This window comes from Apus apus, chromosome 15 (genome assembly GCF_020740795.1).
Source record: "Apus apus isolate bApuApu2 chromosome 15, bApuApu2.pri.cur, whole genome shotgun sequence".
Lineage (NCBI taxonomy): Eukaryota > Metazoa > Chordata > Aves > Apodiformes > Apodidae > Apus > Apus apus.
The window spans coordinates 5,942,017-5,955,761 of record NC_067296.1 but is presented as its reverse complement, the minus strand read 5'-3'; the positions used below and the strand labels follow the sequence as shown (position 1 = coordinate 5,955,761).

General features: G+C 44.6%; 1 protein-coding gene across 1 annotated transcript in view; it reads right to left on the bottom strand.

Annotated features, from left to right (window-relative positions):
* The window catches only part of RIMS4 (regulating synaptic membrane exocytosis 4), a 46,138-nt gene that overhangs the window by 7,121 nt on the left and 25,272 nt on the right, over nt 1-13,745 (bottom strand). Inside the window, exon 2 of the mRNA XM_051633216.1 lies at nt 9,397-9,538. Coding sequence (XP_051489176.1) covers nt 9,397-9,538 — 142 coding nt within the window. The remainder of the gene's footprint in view (nt 1-9,396; nt 9,539-13,745) is intronic.

Genomic DNA, 13,745 nt, shown 5'->3' with positions numbered 1-13,745 from the left:
AAATATTACTGTTACCTCCACAGAGCTTCAGAAGACAAAGGGTTGGGAATGACCTTGAAACAACAAATGCTTCTCAGTGCAAATTACAGAGAGAGGGCAAGACATTCCTGCAGGGACATCAGGGCTGTGGCACCAGCAGGGACCCCTGCCAGCAGGGCAGTCGAGCTGCTGCTTGGATGAAGCTGCTGCTGCTGCTTGGATGAAGCTGCTGCTGCTGCTCTGTAGCACTGATCTCCAGAGAAATGGCAAGAACCCACTTAAAAACACAGGCCAAGGTCAAGACTCTGTCAGTTTGGATAACAGCCTCAGTTAATAGGTTTACTAGCACTTTATGAAACTTGGTATTAGGTTAGACAGTTAATGCTGTTGTTATATTTGACTCGGAAGGGAAGATATAGGAAATTAATTCTTCAATAGATTATGCCATTAGCTGGTGGGACTGGCTGCTCCATTGCACAGAGGCTGCCCTTTTGCAGTGCTGCTTTATTAGACATTAGAAGCAGCAGCTCTAAATCAGGCTCCTTGGCTTTGACCAATTCCTTGACATGTATTTGGGTATTGCCAATAACCCTGGAATGGAAACAATTTCTGTCTGGAAAAATCATAAGCCACCTCTAAGAAAGCTATTGCTTCTCCCTGGAGAGGAGAGGGAAGGGGAAAAATAAAACTGCAGAAATTTAGTATGCATGTGAATTTAAAACAGCAGGAACCACTTAGCTGCACTGGCTAAATTTAGGATGCTCAAATCCAGCTCAGTGAGCTCTGTCTGTCAAGTGCTTGGAGAGAAGCTGGGATGGGGAGTGCATACAGTGTGGTTCTGAGATTGGTGGGACAGAGCTTCCCCATTCACTCACTTGCTTTTCCCGCAGCTGAAGCAGGGAGGAAAAGAGCTCCAGGGACCACCACGACTTCCTTCAAGTCTTTAAACACAGCCAAGGTACTCCCAAGAGCCTACCCCTGCCACATGCTGGAAGCTCAGCAGACTTCTCCTGCCTGACCTCTGAAGGAACCGAGCTGTTTCTCACCTGCCCTTGATTCAGCAACCAGCTCTCCAGCTGAACCCCCACACACTGGATGTGCTGGCAGGAAGATGTGCCCCCAGTGGGTCTGCCACAGGTGGCCGTGGCAGCTCCAGCTTGGGTGACAGCCAGCAGATGGGTTTCACAGGCACTGGAGCAACCCTGGAAAGCCCTTCCCCTCCCATCACTAAACACTTCTCCCTTAAGGGGAGGAATAGCTACAACCTGGTTATTGCCAAGACGAGATGTCTTTCTTTTTCTACTGCAATCTTAAAAGAAGTGCCAAATATAGCTAGAGGAATAAAGAGGGAGCATTTTGCAGCTGATTTGCAAATAGCAACTGTCATACCCACCAGTGCCCTGGGGACCATCTTGTGCTGACAAACAGCCACACACAGAGAAGATTAACAGGTGACACTTGCCAGCCTTCTGTCTAAAGGGCACAAATCCTCCACTGAGCCAGGGCAGCACAGCCTTTTAACAGGAAAGAGAAATTAATTATCTCTTCTCTGGCCCTCTGCTTTCACTAATCATGATTCATGGGCTCTGCTTTGCCACAGCTGAATGAGAATGATTTTAATGAAGTTAAAGATTATGTTTTGCTGTGGAATTGGTTCTAAGTTGAACGTGATTCTGTTATTGACCTGAAGGCACAGGGAGGTCAGTGACACCTTGTGATGGATGCACTTGACCCCTTTGTATGTTTCTTCCATGCAGTAATTAATAAGGTGAGCCCTGCCATCAAACTTAATGAACCTCGGTAAAGCTCTGTTAAATTTTGTTAAATCCCATCGAATTTACTGAACTCAAATTACTATTTTTACCCCACTAAAACAGATTACTGCTTCTGAGTGAGGTGCATGTCACTCTTTCATGATACACCTGGAGGGTGTCAAGGACAAATGAAGGGCATCTTGCTGGAGGACCTACGTGCTTGATGCTGTAGGTAATCAGGCAAAGCAGGGGCTGCAGCAGGAAAACACTCAGGATACTGCTGATCCTGGGATTTCTGAGCCCACTGATGTCCAGCAACATCATTGGAAACCTGCCTGAATGTTAATTTTGTTTGCACAGGTACCAGCTCCACCTGCAGCGCAGGCTGCAAAACCCATTGCAGACACCTGGATAAAACAAGCATTTCTAAGCTAAATCTGTCCCTGGCACAGCAGCCAGCTAGTGTGGATGCTTCCACGCCGTGCTGAGGGCATGCAGCATGGACACAGCTCGGGACAGGAGGGGACATCTGCTCTTGTTGCAGTCGTGTGGACACCCACGAGAGGGAGACAAGACCCCGCAGGCACCGGCCAGGGAGACAGAGCGCTCAGCTCAGCCCGGGCTGCCCCTCTGCAATCCCCAGGCAGATCATGGACCTCATCACCATTCCAGACTTCCTGAAAAAGCTGACTGCATAAACAATTTATTTCTTTTGTGACACGTTTATATGCAGAATGGAACAACTGTGGGTTCACTCAGGCTTAGGAACAGTGTGCTCTAACTGGGGCTGGGACCGCCGAGATGTTTTGGGTTTTTCCAACACAACACTCATAATCCTGATTATTTAGGGAATCTGTGCAGCAATCTCTGAAGACTGCGCTCCGGCTGTAGGTCGGAGTATATGAAATCTGTCCTCTCTAATGTAATTTAAGAGTGGCTTAAAGGCTCTTTGCCAGCTGCTTGCTGCTCTGCTCTTTCAAGGTAGCAGCATTTCCTGACCTACCCATTGCAAAGACCTGTGCCCTTCCTCTCCAGATGCAAAGCACCCTTCAGTCGGTTCCTTCCTGGCAAGGCTGCTGCTCTTTATATATATTCAGATGGAGAACTAGCTTTTCCAAGTTGGCTTGTAAACTGATCAGGATTTGAATTCCCTGATGGACAAGGCTGATTTCCATACAAAACGGTACAATGAAAATTCAGAGCACCGGTGCTGATCCCTCTCCTGCTGCCCCTGCTCAGCCTCCCCCACACCCCCACCCGCTGGCTGCAGATTAGCATGCAGAGCGTGTAACAGCACAGACACGTTTAGGGAAAATGTATCATTAATTTCTTTCCCTGTCCATGCGGAGTTTGTCTGACCTCTTTTCTAAATCTATTTTTAAATTGCTTCTGGGACTCTGCATGCCAGGTACACCATTATGCTGCTGCAACCGTCTGCAGAATCAGCTTGTCAGAACCTTGCAAAACTCGCAGGAAATCTGGCAAGAAGGCATCTCCACGGGTCACCCAGTCCACACCCAGGTCCCAAGGCCAGACCAGCCTTATTTAAATCATTCATGACAGCTGCTTGTCTAACCTGTTCTTAAAACCCCTCCCTAGAAAATTTATTCCTGTGCTTTGCTTTTTCCTTTCAAATCTTTTTCCAGTCCTTCCTCTTTGCACATCAATGAATGCACAGACCAGTGTATCTCCTTTCCTTTGCCCTCGAGAGAGTACTTTTTAATTCTATCATACAAGACTTTGGGACTAGTCTCCATTGTATCAACTTGTAATGGCCACATACTGGCTGCTGTGACTATGCAGAAGAAATGCAGAGCAACCATTCATCTCCTGCTCCCTACACAGGTCAAGGAGCTCTCTCAAGAGGAGGGGTGTTCAGAGAAGACTTTGTGTCCCCTTGGACCACATCCCCATTAGCTGCACTGCTCCACTGCTGGGGGTTCAGGCAGGGTGGGTGGTGGCAAAGCCAGACAGCTTCAACACAGCCACCCCCTGGCACACCCAGAGTGCAGCTATTTTCAGAAGGTAACATTTTGTCTTATCTTTTTTGTGGATTTATTCACACTCTCCACACAACCCCGTTTGCCATCAACTCAAGCCTTTAGAAGCCATGCTCTCCTGAAGAGGGGCTCCAGTGTGCCTAGTACATGGGATGTGTTTGGGACCACGGTTCAGAAATTATTCTGTGCTCAGAAATACTTTCTAAAATACTTATTTTTGTCCTTTTAGCCCACAAAGTTGCAATTAATAAGCAGGTTGCCTTAACACAGCCCTGCAACTGAATGGTTTGACTTGCACAGCTGAACCAACACATTTGCTGTATGTCTACATTTCATGCATTGATTGCTAAGTTCTCCAGCTCAGTCAGTAAAAACCAGAGACAGCAACACATACTTTCTTCATCCAGAAGAAAGGGTGGGGGAATCTCCTCTGAGACCGACAAAATATTTGACAGTTATTTTATCTGAGCATAGAAAAAAGCCATCAGAACTCCAATTTCAGGCAGCAGGAATATACTGTGTAACAATCACACTCACCCATACTGCATGTTAAGGTCTTTTAAATTGCATCTTACAGACAGAAACCAAGACAGTAGCCAGATGCCTCCTACCAGCTAAGGAGGAAGGCAGAACTGCTTAATTTAACATCCACCACCCCTACCTTTAAAATATTTTTGGTGCACATGAGGAATTATTAATACAATACATTGTCAGAGGTCTGGGCACACAGCCCCTTGCCCTGTCCAAGTCAATGTGAATGCTGCAAGGAACCTTCACTTGGTCTGGAAAGGTTTCCCATCAGCAACTATCCCTGAGGGACCGAAACCCAACCTAACCCCACCGACCACACACCTCTCTCCTCTGCCAGACATTATCTCCATCTCTGCCTCTCAACAAGCTCCATTTCTCCCCCGACCACTCCACTTTCTGTGACATTTTTAGCACTGTGACGTGCTGTCTTATGTGCTGTAACACCCTGTACTCCGCTTGCGTACCCGGTTCCTTCTGTGGTATGAATCCTGCCACCTAAACAGAGCTATAAAAACTATGCACTGAATTCTGTACAAAGACCTCCCCCATTTCCTTCCCCACCTTACCAGGCTAGCTCCGTTTTTAGCAATCACAAGTCATCTCAGATGCACTGAATAAAAGCTACCTGCCTTCAGAGAGCAGTTTTGCCTCTTCCCAAGGGGTTGCTGCAGGTGGGATTCACTTCAGCTCTCAAGGTCACATCCTTGTGCTGGTCAAGCATAACAGCACAAAAGCATGTGCTGCTGCTGAACAGGCTGACTAATTTCTTGGACATATTGCAGAAAAAAATCCCCCCATGCCTTCCCTAGTTTCCATCTCCAAAGGCCCTGATTCCTTATAATCCAAACTGTATTAACAACACACTTCATTATATTTTCTTTTAAAGGACTTGGATAAAAGGAGAGTCCTAAAGGTAATTTGCTATGAAAGAGTGTGGAAGATCACTTGTTTTGGATACCAAAAAAAAAAAAAAGAGATTCAGTGAATAAACAGCTAAACCATTAATCTCCTGAAATATGTTTAGGATTCAAGTCTTTCGGTAATTCTCAAATGATGATGGATAATTTTTGGTGAAGAGAAGTGGATTTTCACATGGTCATACAGTCACAAGCCAGGCCAGTATTTTCTCTAGCTTCCTATTAGTTCCTGCTCCACCATGAAGCAGACGAGGACAGGTGGCTCTTCTAGTCTCCCTCCAGCATTGGTTCTTCCTGTGTGCCTCCATGGAAGAAATGGTACAAGCTGCAGCTTGCAGAAATAGCCTGAGACTGAACAAAGCCAAGAGGGGTGAGATGCCCATGCCAGCTGCTGTCTGCCTCCAGCCCTGGTCACAAGGCTGGCTTCAGGCAGGGCTCAGGCTGCTGCTGCCCTCACCATGGGAAAAGAGTGATGATAAGGCTAATAACAAAATGCTTCCTGGGTGGACAGGCAGACTCATCTCAGATACTACAAGAACAGTCCTCTAAGTCTTTGCTAGTCATCACCTGCTGTGCTTTTCTAAGGTAAAAATCACCTTAGCTCTCCAGAACTTAATCATCTCAGTAGGAGCCAGCAAGAACAAAAAAGCCCCTGAGTACCACTTATTAGGGACTATGGCAGCTAGCAGTCTTTTGTTCCAGGTCCATTTTTGTCTTCCTGCACCATTTTCAGAAAGAAAAGTGGTTGGCAGGAGTAAGTTACCCTCAAGTCCAGAATCTGTGGCTTACTGAATGTTGCACATGGTCTCGTGCAGCTGCAGCAAAACCCAGCCAAAACAAGATGTAGACTGTGCACAGGCCAGAATGAAGCTGGAGATCTCTGCTGAATCTCAGGGCTTGCTTTGTGAGTTTTTCCTATATTCTGAATTCTATTAATGCAGTAATCTTTGTGTCCTAAGACTACCCAGTAGGCATTTGCTGCAGGGGGTAACTGTCCTCTCATGCAGATTTTTAAGTATGTACACAGCAGAAAATACCAATTGCTGTAGAGATTTGTAACCAGTGCTAAGATTGCCCTGAATGAATCATGAATGGAAACATCTGTGTGTGTGAAGCACAACCAACCTGCCAGCAGCAGACCTGTCCTCTGACAACAAGAGGACAACAAAGTCAGAGAGCACATCACTTCCATACCATGTCCAAAAGCAGACTACAGTCATAAAGGTTCCCCAAACCCAGAACAGAAAGGTAGCAGCACTGTGTAAGATCTATGAAAGCCAAAAAACCCAAGACCCTGTGTGAAAGATCACCACATAATAACACTTAAGTCCTAGAAAGTGTAAGAAACAGTCCAAGAGCCAGTCTGTTCTGCAGAACATCTGAGAAGACAGAGTGAAGGCTTGACAGATGGTGTTCCTGGTCCTCCTTGCAGCACACAACCAAGCCTGGCTACAGCACCAGGACACATGGGGCTTGGTGCCTACATGGGGTGGTGAGAGCACAAGTGAGCGAAGCCCAGTGAGAGCACAAGTGACAGAACACAGTTTTGTTTAGAATAAATATCACCTTTCCCTTCTACAAGGCCTCATGCTGAGTCTTATTAATTTCCAACGCTGGTACACAACTACTGTGCAGTATAAAAGATGAGTAAGATAGCTGGAGGACTTTTTGTACAGCAAAATTTAAATGGAGCAGTGTGTCAACAGTGTCAGCACTTACTGGCATGCACACAAGCTTAAATTCCATGAGACATCCTCTAGAGCAGCTAATCTTCAGTATACTTAATCATCTGTTAAAACTCTAAAGGGAATATTTTCTTGAAGAAGGGTCTAGCATATATGAGGAGAAGCATATCCTACACAATAAGCCTCTCCATAAAAACAACGCTGAGATTTCATGCACTCTAGTATTCACAAGAAAAGCAGCATTTCTCACACACTAGAGAAAATTCTTGAGGTGTGATGCTTTGCCCTGGCGCTGAGCAGCTGTGGGTGGCTGCAGCCAGCTCACCACAGCAAACGTGGAATCATCACTTCAAGAGCAGGTCCTTCAAGACTTTGTAGAGCAAAGTTTCACCAAATCTTCCCTGTGTGAACGTACCAAAAGAAGGCATGGTTAGGAAGAACTAAGGCATCCCTGTCTTGCCAAAAACCGTGTTCTTGACAGTCACTGGTGAAAACTGTCTCTGACCTATGAGTGTATCAGCCAGAAAACCCAGCATTAAAAAGAAAATAAACTTGTAACAGCTATCAGAGTCTCATGAATCTCCATTTTGCTTCCCTGGGAACACAGCTACAGAAAATGAGACAGGTCAAGAGATACCTGATTTAAGAAAATACATTTCCATCTCTCAAAGCTATTCCCCAAACAATTCCTTTCTTTGCTGCCGAAAAAGAAAGCAGAGAAACTGCCCTCCCACTGTGTTTCAAGAGAATAAGAGCCCTCTTATCATTAGTGTACTTTGTACTTTCAGCCCTGTTTGCTTATCACTTGCAGCTTAGACAGATAGCTGCAATTCCCACGGGCTTTCCAGAGGAGATCAATTATCCTACCTAGGAACAAAGCATCCAGGAACCACTTGATCACACTCTTCAGAGAAGTTAAGAAGAAAAACTGTCCCATCCCTGGCAGAGGGGCTGGCGAGGATGTTCTGGCAGTGTTCAAGATTGGAATACCAAATGTTAGACTTGTTCTAATAAAGACATTTGAATTGCAAGATAGAATTTTTCTCTCTTTGTTGAGCTGGCAGCTCCATGTCGCCTGTCTTCAGGGTAAACCAGCACTTGTCTGGGTGCGGGATTTTGTTGGCAGAATTATTCTCTCTCCAGGAAAGCACAATCACAACAGCCAGTGTATGCAATAATAGGACACAGACCCTTCAGAGAATTATGCCCCTTCCCGGGAGGGTAAGCTATGTAAATATAAAAAGGAAAGAATTCTACTCTGCACGAAAGCAGATTCCTGCCCTGCTTTGCCAGGGGACTGAACTTAATCACTAATCCTCTGCAATTCATAGCAGAGGCAGAACTCCAAGCCACAGGACTGCCATGGTGTAGCAGGAATATTTCCCTGGAGACAGCAGCTCACAGAAGAGATAAGGTACATCACAGCTTTGGAGTGGCAAGATTGCTATCGCAGGCTGTGCCTCATTACTATTTCCAACCTTCAGCACAGATCTATGATGCCTTTCCAGGATTAGCCTACTTCTAAAGCTAAAGAAAGTGCTCTCTTAATTTACAGCCTGTTACTTATTTAACACCAGAACCACATTAATGGGGAGTGCCTTTGGACAATCCTATCACTTCAGCAGCATGATGTACTTGGAATACCATGTAGGACTAGAGTGTACAGAGCAATGCCAAGTGTGCTACTTGGCTTAAACAGAGCATGTTTCAGGGATACAAACATTTTGGCCTCCTACCTAGAAGCATGGAATCTGATAGTATATATTGCCCCCTTTTTTAAATACTGGGTTTTTTTCTGTTCCAAAGATTCCCATGAATGGTCAGCTTAATAAAGTAATTGTGATCTCCATATATGGCTTCAAACACTGGAAATACAAAATCGAGAATTGGAGACAAGTCAGTTCCCAAAGTTCTGGCCTAAGAATGCCCTGCTTTGCACGCTGGTGTAAAGCCTAAGTGCAGCAAAGCGTGCTATAACTTTTCCTGGGGTCAAAAAGAGTTTCTGAAATGCATTCCTGTAGGACAGTAACTTAGAAGAAACAAAAGAAAGCTTGTTCTCAAAAGTATACACAGGCTTCTAAATATGGATTTTTGTATCAGAAAGATTATTTTGCTACTTGCAGCCTTATCATCACCTTGACTTTCTCCCTCTGCCAACCCAAAAGGCTATCTTGAAACAGGAAGATGGATAAGCTATTGTGCAACATTAAAGACTACTGGCTTGTAATTTATTACCAGTAATGAGCCTCAGCTATTCACCCTGAATTAGTCTTCTAAAGGCAAAGTGGTTAAAAGTAATGGGTATCTGCTTCAGCTCAGAATAATGAGGACACTAAAAAGTACATAAACAGCTTGAGTATGTGCCAGCTACGCAGGCAGAGAGATCTGCTCTGCTCTAATTGAATGGGCAGGACACCTGCAGCACAGGCAACTCAGACAAATACATCATCTATCATGGTGGAGGAAAATTAATAAGTATAAGAACAGTGCATCCCACATGTGACTACCCATCTCCCTTTCAATGACTTACTTTCCCTCTGATCCATAACTGTTCATGCTGTCCTCAATGGACTCGTGGCTGGCTTGACGGACAGTCCGACTGGGCATTTCCACAGCCAGCCCAGTTTCTGTGCTCCTTTGGATGGCTCCTTTCAGTCTCCGACCATCCCCATCTAGGAACAAGAGGGTAGAAAGGACAGTCAGCTATTGTTCTCAGAGCCTTTTGCAGTGACAGAGTCAAGGAGAAGCAGAGAAGGTCTTCCAGAAGACCAGCCTGGCATCTGGCAGCCAGGCAGTATTTTGCACTCACAGTGTTTCCTTACTCAGCCCTGCTTCATCAGCAGCTCCAGCCATTTTTGGAACAAACCTCATGCTCCAGCAAGCCAGGGCCCAGCAGAAATCCAAAACATACACTCCACCCAACCTACAGCAGCCATTTGTACCAATTAATTACGTGCCAAGTGCAGGCACAAGCAGGCACACACCTGGCTTATACATGGAGCTACCCATTCCTAAATCCCACATTGCTGCCCCGAGACTGTGTGGAGCAGCAAAGAGCCACAGCCTCTGGTGAGCATCAAGGGAGTAGAGGAGAAGAAAAGGCCAGGCAGCACCAGAGGTGCTGAGAATGCAGGAGACCTCCCTGATGGGTCATAGGGGAATAGCTGGGCACAGCCAAAACATTCCCTGGTGGCACCAGGAGTAAAAAACCCCGGAGAGGGTACATGCCCTCAGCCAGAGCACAAAGGGAATTAAGCAGGTGCTGGTTCCTCCTGGGTGCAGTCTTGAGAGACTCAGCCCTCTGAAATTAACAGCTTCTATTTTCATCCTCCGTCTCTAGCAGTCTGTTTCTTGGAACAAACCATGTTATGTAATGAATATGTAATGAATACCATTACTACTAATTGCTTTAGCTGGTGTTAGGAAGCTCCACGTTTTATCCCACATGGAGCACTCATCCTGAAACACATCTGCTACAAGTCTGCTGAACAAAGCAGAATTATCTAAACCCTTTAAAGGTGCTGTCCTTTAATCTGGATGCAGGCAACAAACCCACAGTGCTCTCAGAAACCCACCAGCTCTTTGAGTACCACCCTGGAGAAGAAATTACACAGCTATTTAGTCTAGAGAACTCAGGATCCCCAAAGTATTAAAGAAAATAAGTCTTTACCAACTACTTTGGAAATATGAGGCCATCTATAGCAACCTGTCTAAAATAGGTAGAACACTGTTATTTGTGTAGCAAGCTGCTTGACTTAAAACACTTTTCTGGGGATCTTGGTGTGAACAGGCACCTCATAAAAAAAAACAAAAACAAAAACAAACAACCCAAAACCCTACCAAAAAAACAGTAAGATAGCAGAAATGCTTCCTATCCTACCTCTCAAATTATACCTACACTGAAATGCAAAGGCAAAAATTCTTCTATAAACACAGCTATAAAGTCCCTTTTCCTCTGGTATCATCAGGTTTCCAACTGGATAAACATGTTGGCCTCAGGGCTCTGTACGAGCTGCTGTCCCCACATATGGTGGGGCATGTGTATGCACATCCCTATGGGATAAGAGGATAGAATATGCATGTTCTGGGTTAACATTAACTACAGTTTCCATTGTTTGTGTGCCTAGAGCAACGTATGAAGCATACTGTATAAATCAGGAAGTTACACAAACATAAAACGTATTTTTAATGTGCTTTCAAAATCCAAACCTTCAGGCAAGGATAACAATACAGGCATCAGTAAAAGCAAAGCCTCTTGAAAGAGCCTTATCTACCTCTCTAACCACTACAGAGCAGTACCCTTTGACAAGCTTTGTACAGCCTGTTGGATCCTCTGATGGTGTTTCTGTGTTCCTTTCAGAGAGCGTCCCACAGCCTTGCAGGCAGACCTGATGGTCTATTTAATTTGTCTCACATTCACCTCCACAATCTCTTAGTCATCCACATCCATCAATGCTCATCCCTCCCTCACATGTGCACTCTCAGAACACTCATCCTCCTGTGCTTTTTAGGTTAGTCCTCACAAGAGCCTTCGTACACAACCACAGTTAAAGCAGCAAATTGACATACAGGTAGAAAACAAATTAAAGATGCCCAGTTGCCCAACTATGAACCATCTGTTTAGGAAATCTCTTCCCCAGTCTAATGAGATGCCTGGAGACATAGAAGACTATGCATCCACATCTGGCAACAAACAAGAGGCTTGGGACTGAGCAAGGCATTAGAGCAGCCCAAGGTGCTTGCTGCTTTCTGTTGCCCACTTCCAGATTCAAAGCCACTGCTTTTCTGTAAGTGGGTGGTTTTCTAGTATTCCCGACTGCTGGTACAGCCATGAAATATGGATATTCTTATTAAAAATAATAAATATATATATATAGGTAACACAGAGACACCTTGGAAAACAAGAGGACAGAAACAAGATTACAAGAATCCTTCATTCCTCCCTTGTCTTCCAGGCAGAGATCCACAGTGACTCTTGCATTGCACACACCCCATTATTCTTTAGAAAGGCTTTTCCAGCTGTTCTCCCCTCCAGTCTCTTTTTGCCAGAAGTTTCCCTTAAGCAGAAGGAACCTGTTTTATAAAAAAGGCAAGCTCCCAAACCACTGCAGCCAGAGTCAAGACTGAAACGGGCTAAGAGGTTGGCATAAGCATCAGAGATGCCATCAGAAAAAGGACCTAGGTTCCTAAATAACCCACATAAACCCTTCAGTCAAACTTTACCCATACTCAGCACAGTTTGGAAATACTGTGTTTTAACCCTCTCAGCTGGGAGGGAAGAGCAGGTCAGGAGTAGCATCTGGAAAGGGCCAGTGCAGAAAGGAAAACAAGACAAAGCTGTGCTGCTCGTCTGTGGCTTGAAAAAGGTTGACAAGTAATATCCAAAATCTTGGGCTTCAACATCTCTGCAAATCAAGAAGATAAACGATATGCACCCATGTGGACGTTGCCTGGCAAAACCATTGGTCTTAATTTAATCACAAGCAGTACCTGGAACAAGTAAGAGTAGGATCCACACTTCCTGCAGCATCACCACATTCATTGCCTGCACCTTTTCCAATTAAGCAGTGAGGGATAAAGGCTAAGCTCTGCAGTGCAATGTACAGCTGAAGAGCAGATTCTGCTTCAGAATGACCTTGGGAAGATGAAACTTTTGCCCAAATATCCAGGCTGAAGGCAGGCAGCACCTCACAGACCCCAGGAACCAGAAGGGACCAGCAAACTCTTTGCTGGGTTTTGTGCTGACAGGTGCTTCGACTTCACGCTGTTCAGCCAAACTATTTACTTTTGGCAAGAGTGTTTTCTAAAAAGCTGTCCATTCTGAATTTGAAGATACCAAGAGATGGAGAATCTGACACTTGCCTGTGCAGTTTATTTTACAACCTGACATTTAGAAATGTGACTTAAGTTTGCCTGGTTTCAGCTTTCAGCCATCAGGGTTTTTAATGCCCTTCTCCATCTAGCTATAAAGATTCTTTTGCAGCACAATCAAGTCATCTCTCAATCTTTTTTGACAAGTTAGACTGAGTTTTTTTATGCTTCTCATACATTTTTTTTCTCCTGCCCTTCAGTCTTTTTAATGATCTCCCCAGGTTTTGAACGCCCTTTATGAGGTCACACACACCAAAGCTGGAGACTGTATTTTAGTGCGAAAACACATACAGAGGTAAAAATCAGCTTGTACTCTCATCTCCACTGCTTCTGCTTGTGTCTCCCAAGACCACAGTAAGCTCTTGGTATAGCATCACATCTCACCTGGATGCTGTGCAGTCCCTGCCTATTCTGCTGGTATGAACTTATGGAAAATTGTATTAAGAAATATGTAAGAAAACACACTTAATTTGAGGAAAGAGCAAAATGTTCTGACAGCTCTACACAACCCTCCCATCCTCAATACTATTTACTATCTTGCTAACGTGCATATCACCTGTGAATGTATTAATGTTCAAGCTCCAAATCAAATGAAAAAGCCAGCACCAGGCTTTCAAAAGAGCCTCTTACCTTTGAGGTTTTTCCTTGACAACTGCTTTCTGAGACAAAGTTTTTAATCTATTTATCACTATCAGATTTTTTAGGGTCATGTTGTTCTAGGACAAAACCCTTACCTACTTATCACATTTACCCACATACCTGCTTCTGCTAAAACTTAGAGAAAAAAAAATGTCTGACAAGACCCATTTTCCTTAAGTCCTTCTTGACTAGTGTTAATTATATTCCCATAACATTGTTCTTTATTAATTGGATCTCATTATAACGTTTTCCCTAATTCTGTCTGGGAGTGATATCATCAGACCAACTAACTAAAAAGTTCCCTCTAGACAGCCCAGTAATAGACAGAGGAGTAAGGAGACTGTGCTGGACCTGTGCAGAGCATCCTTT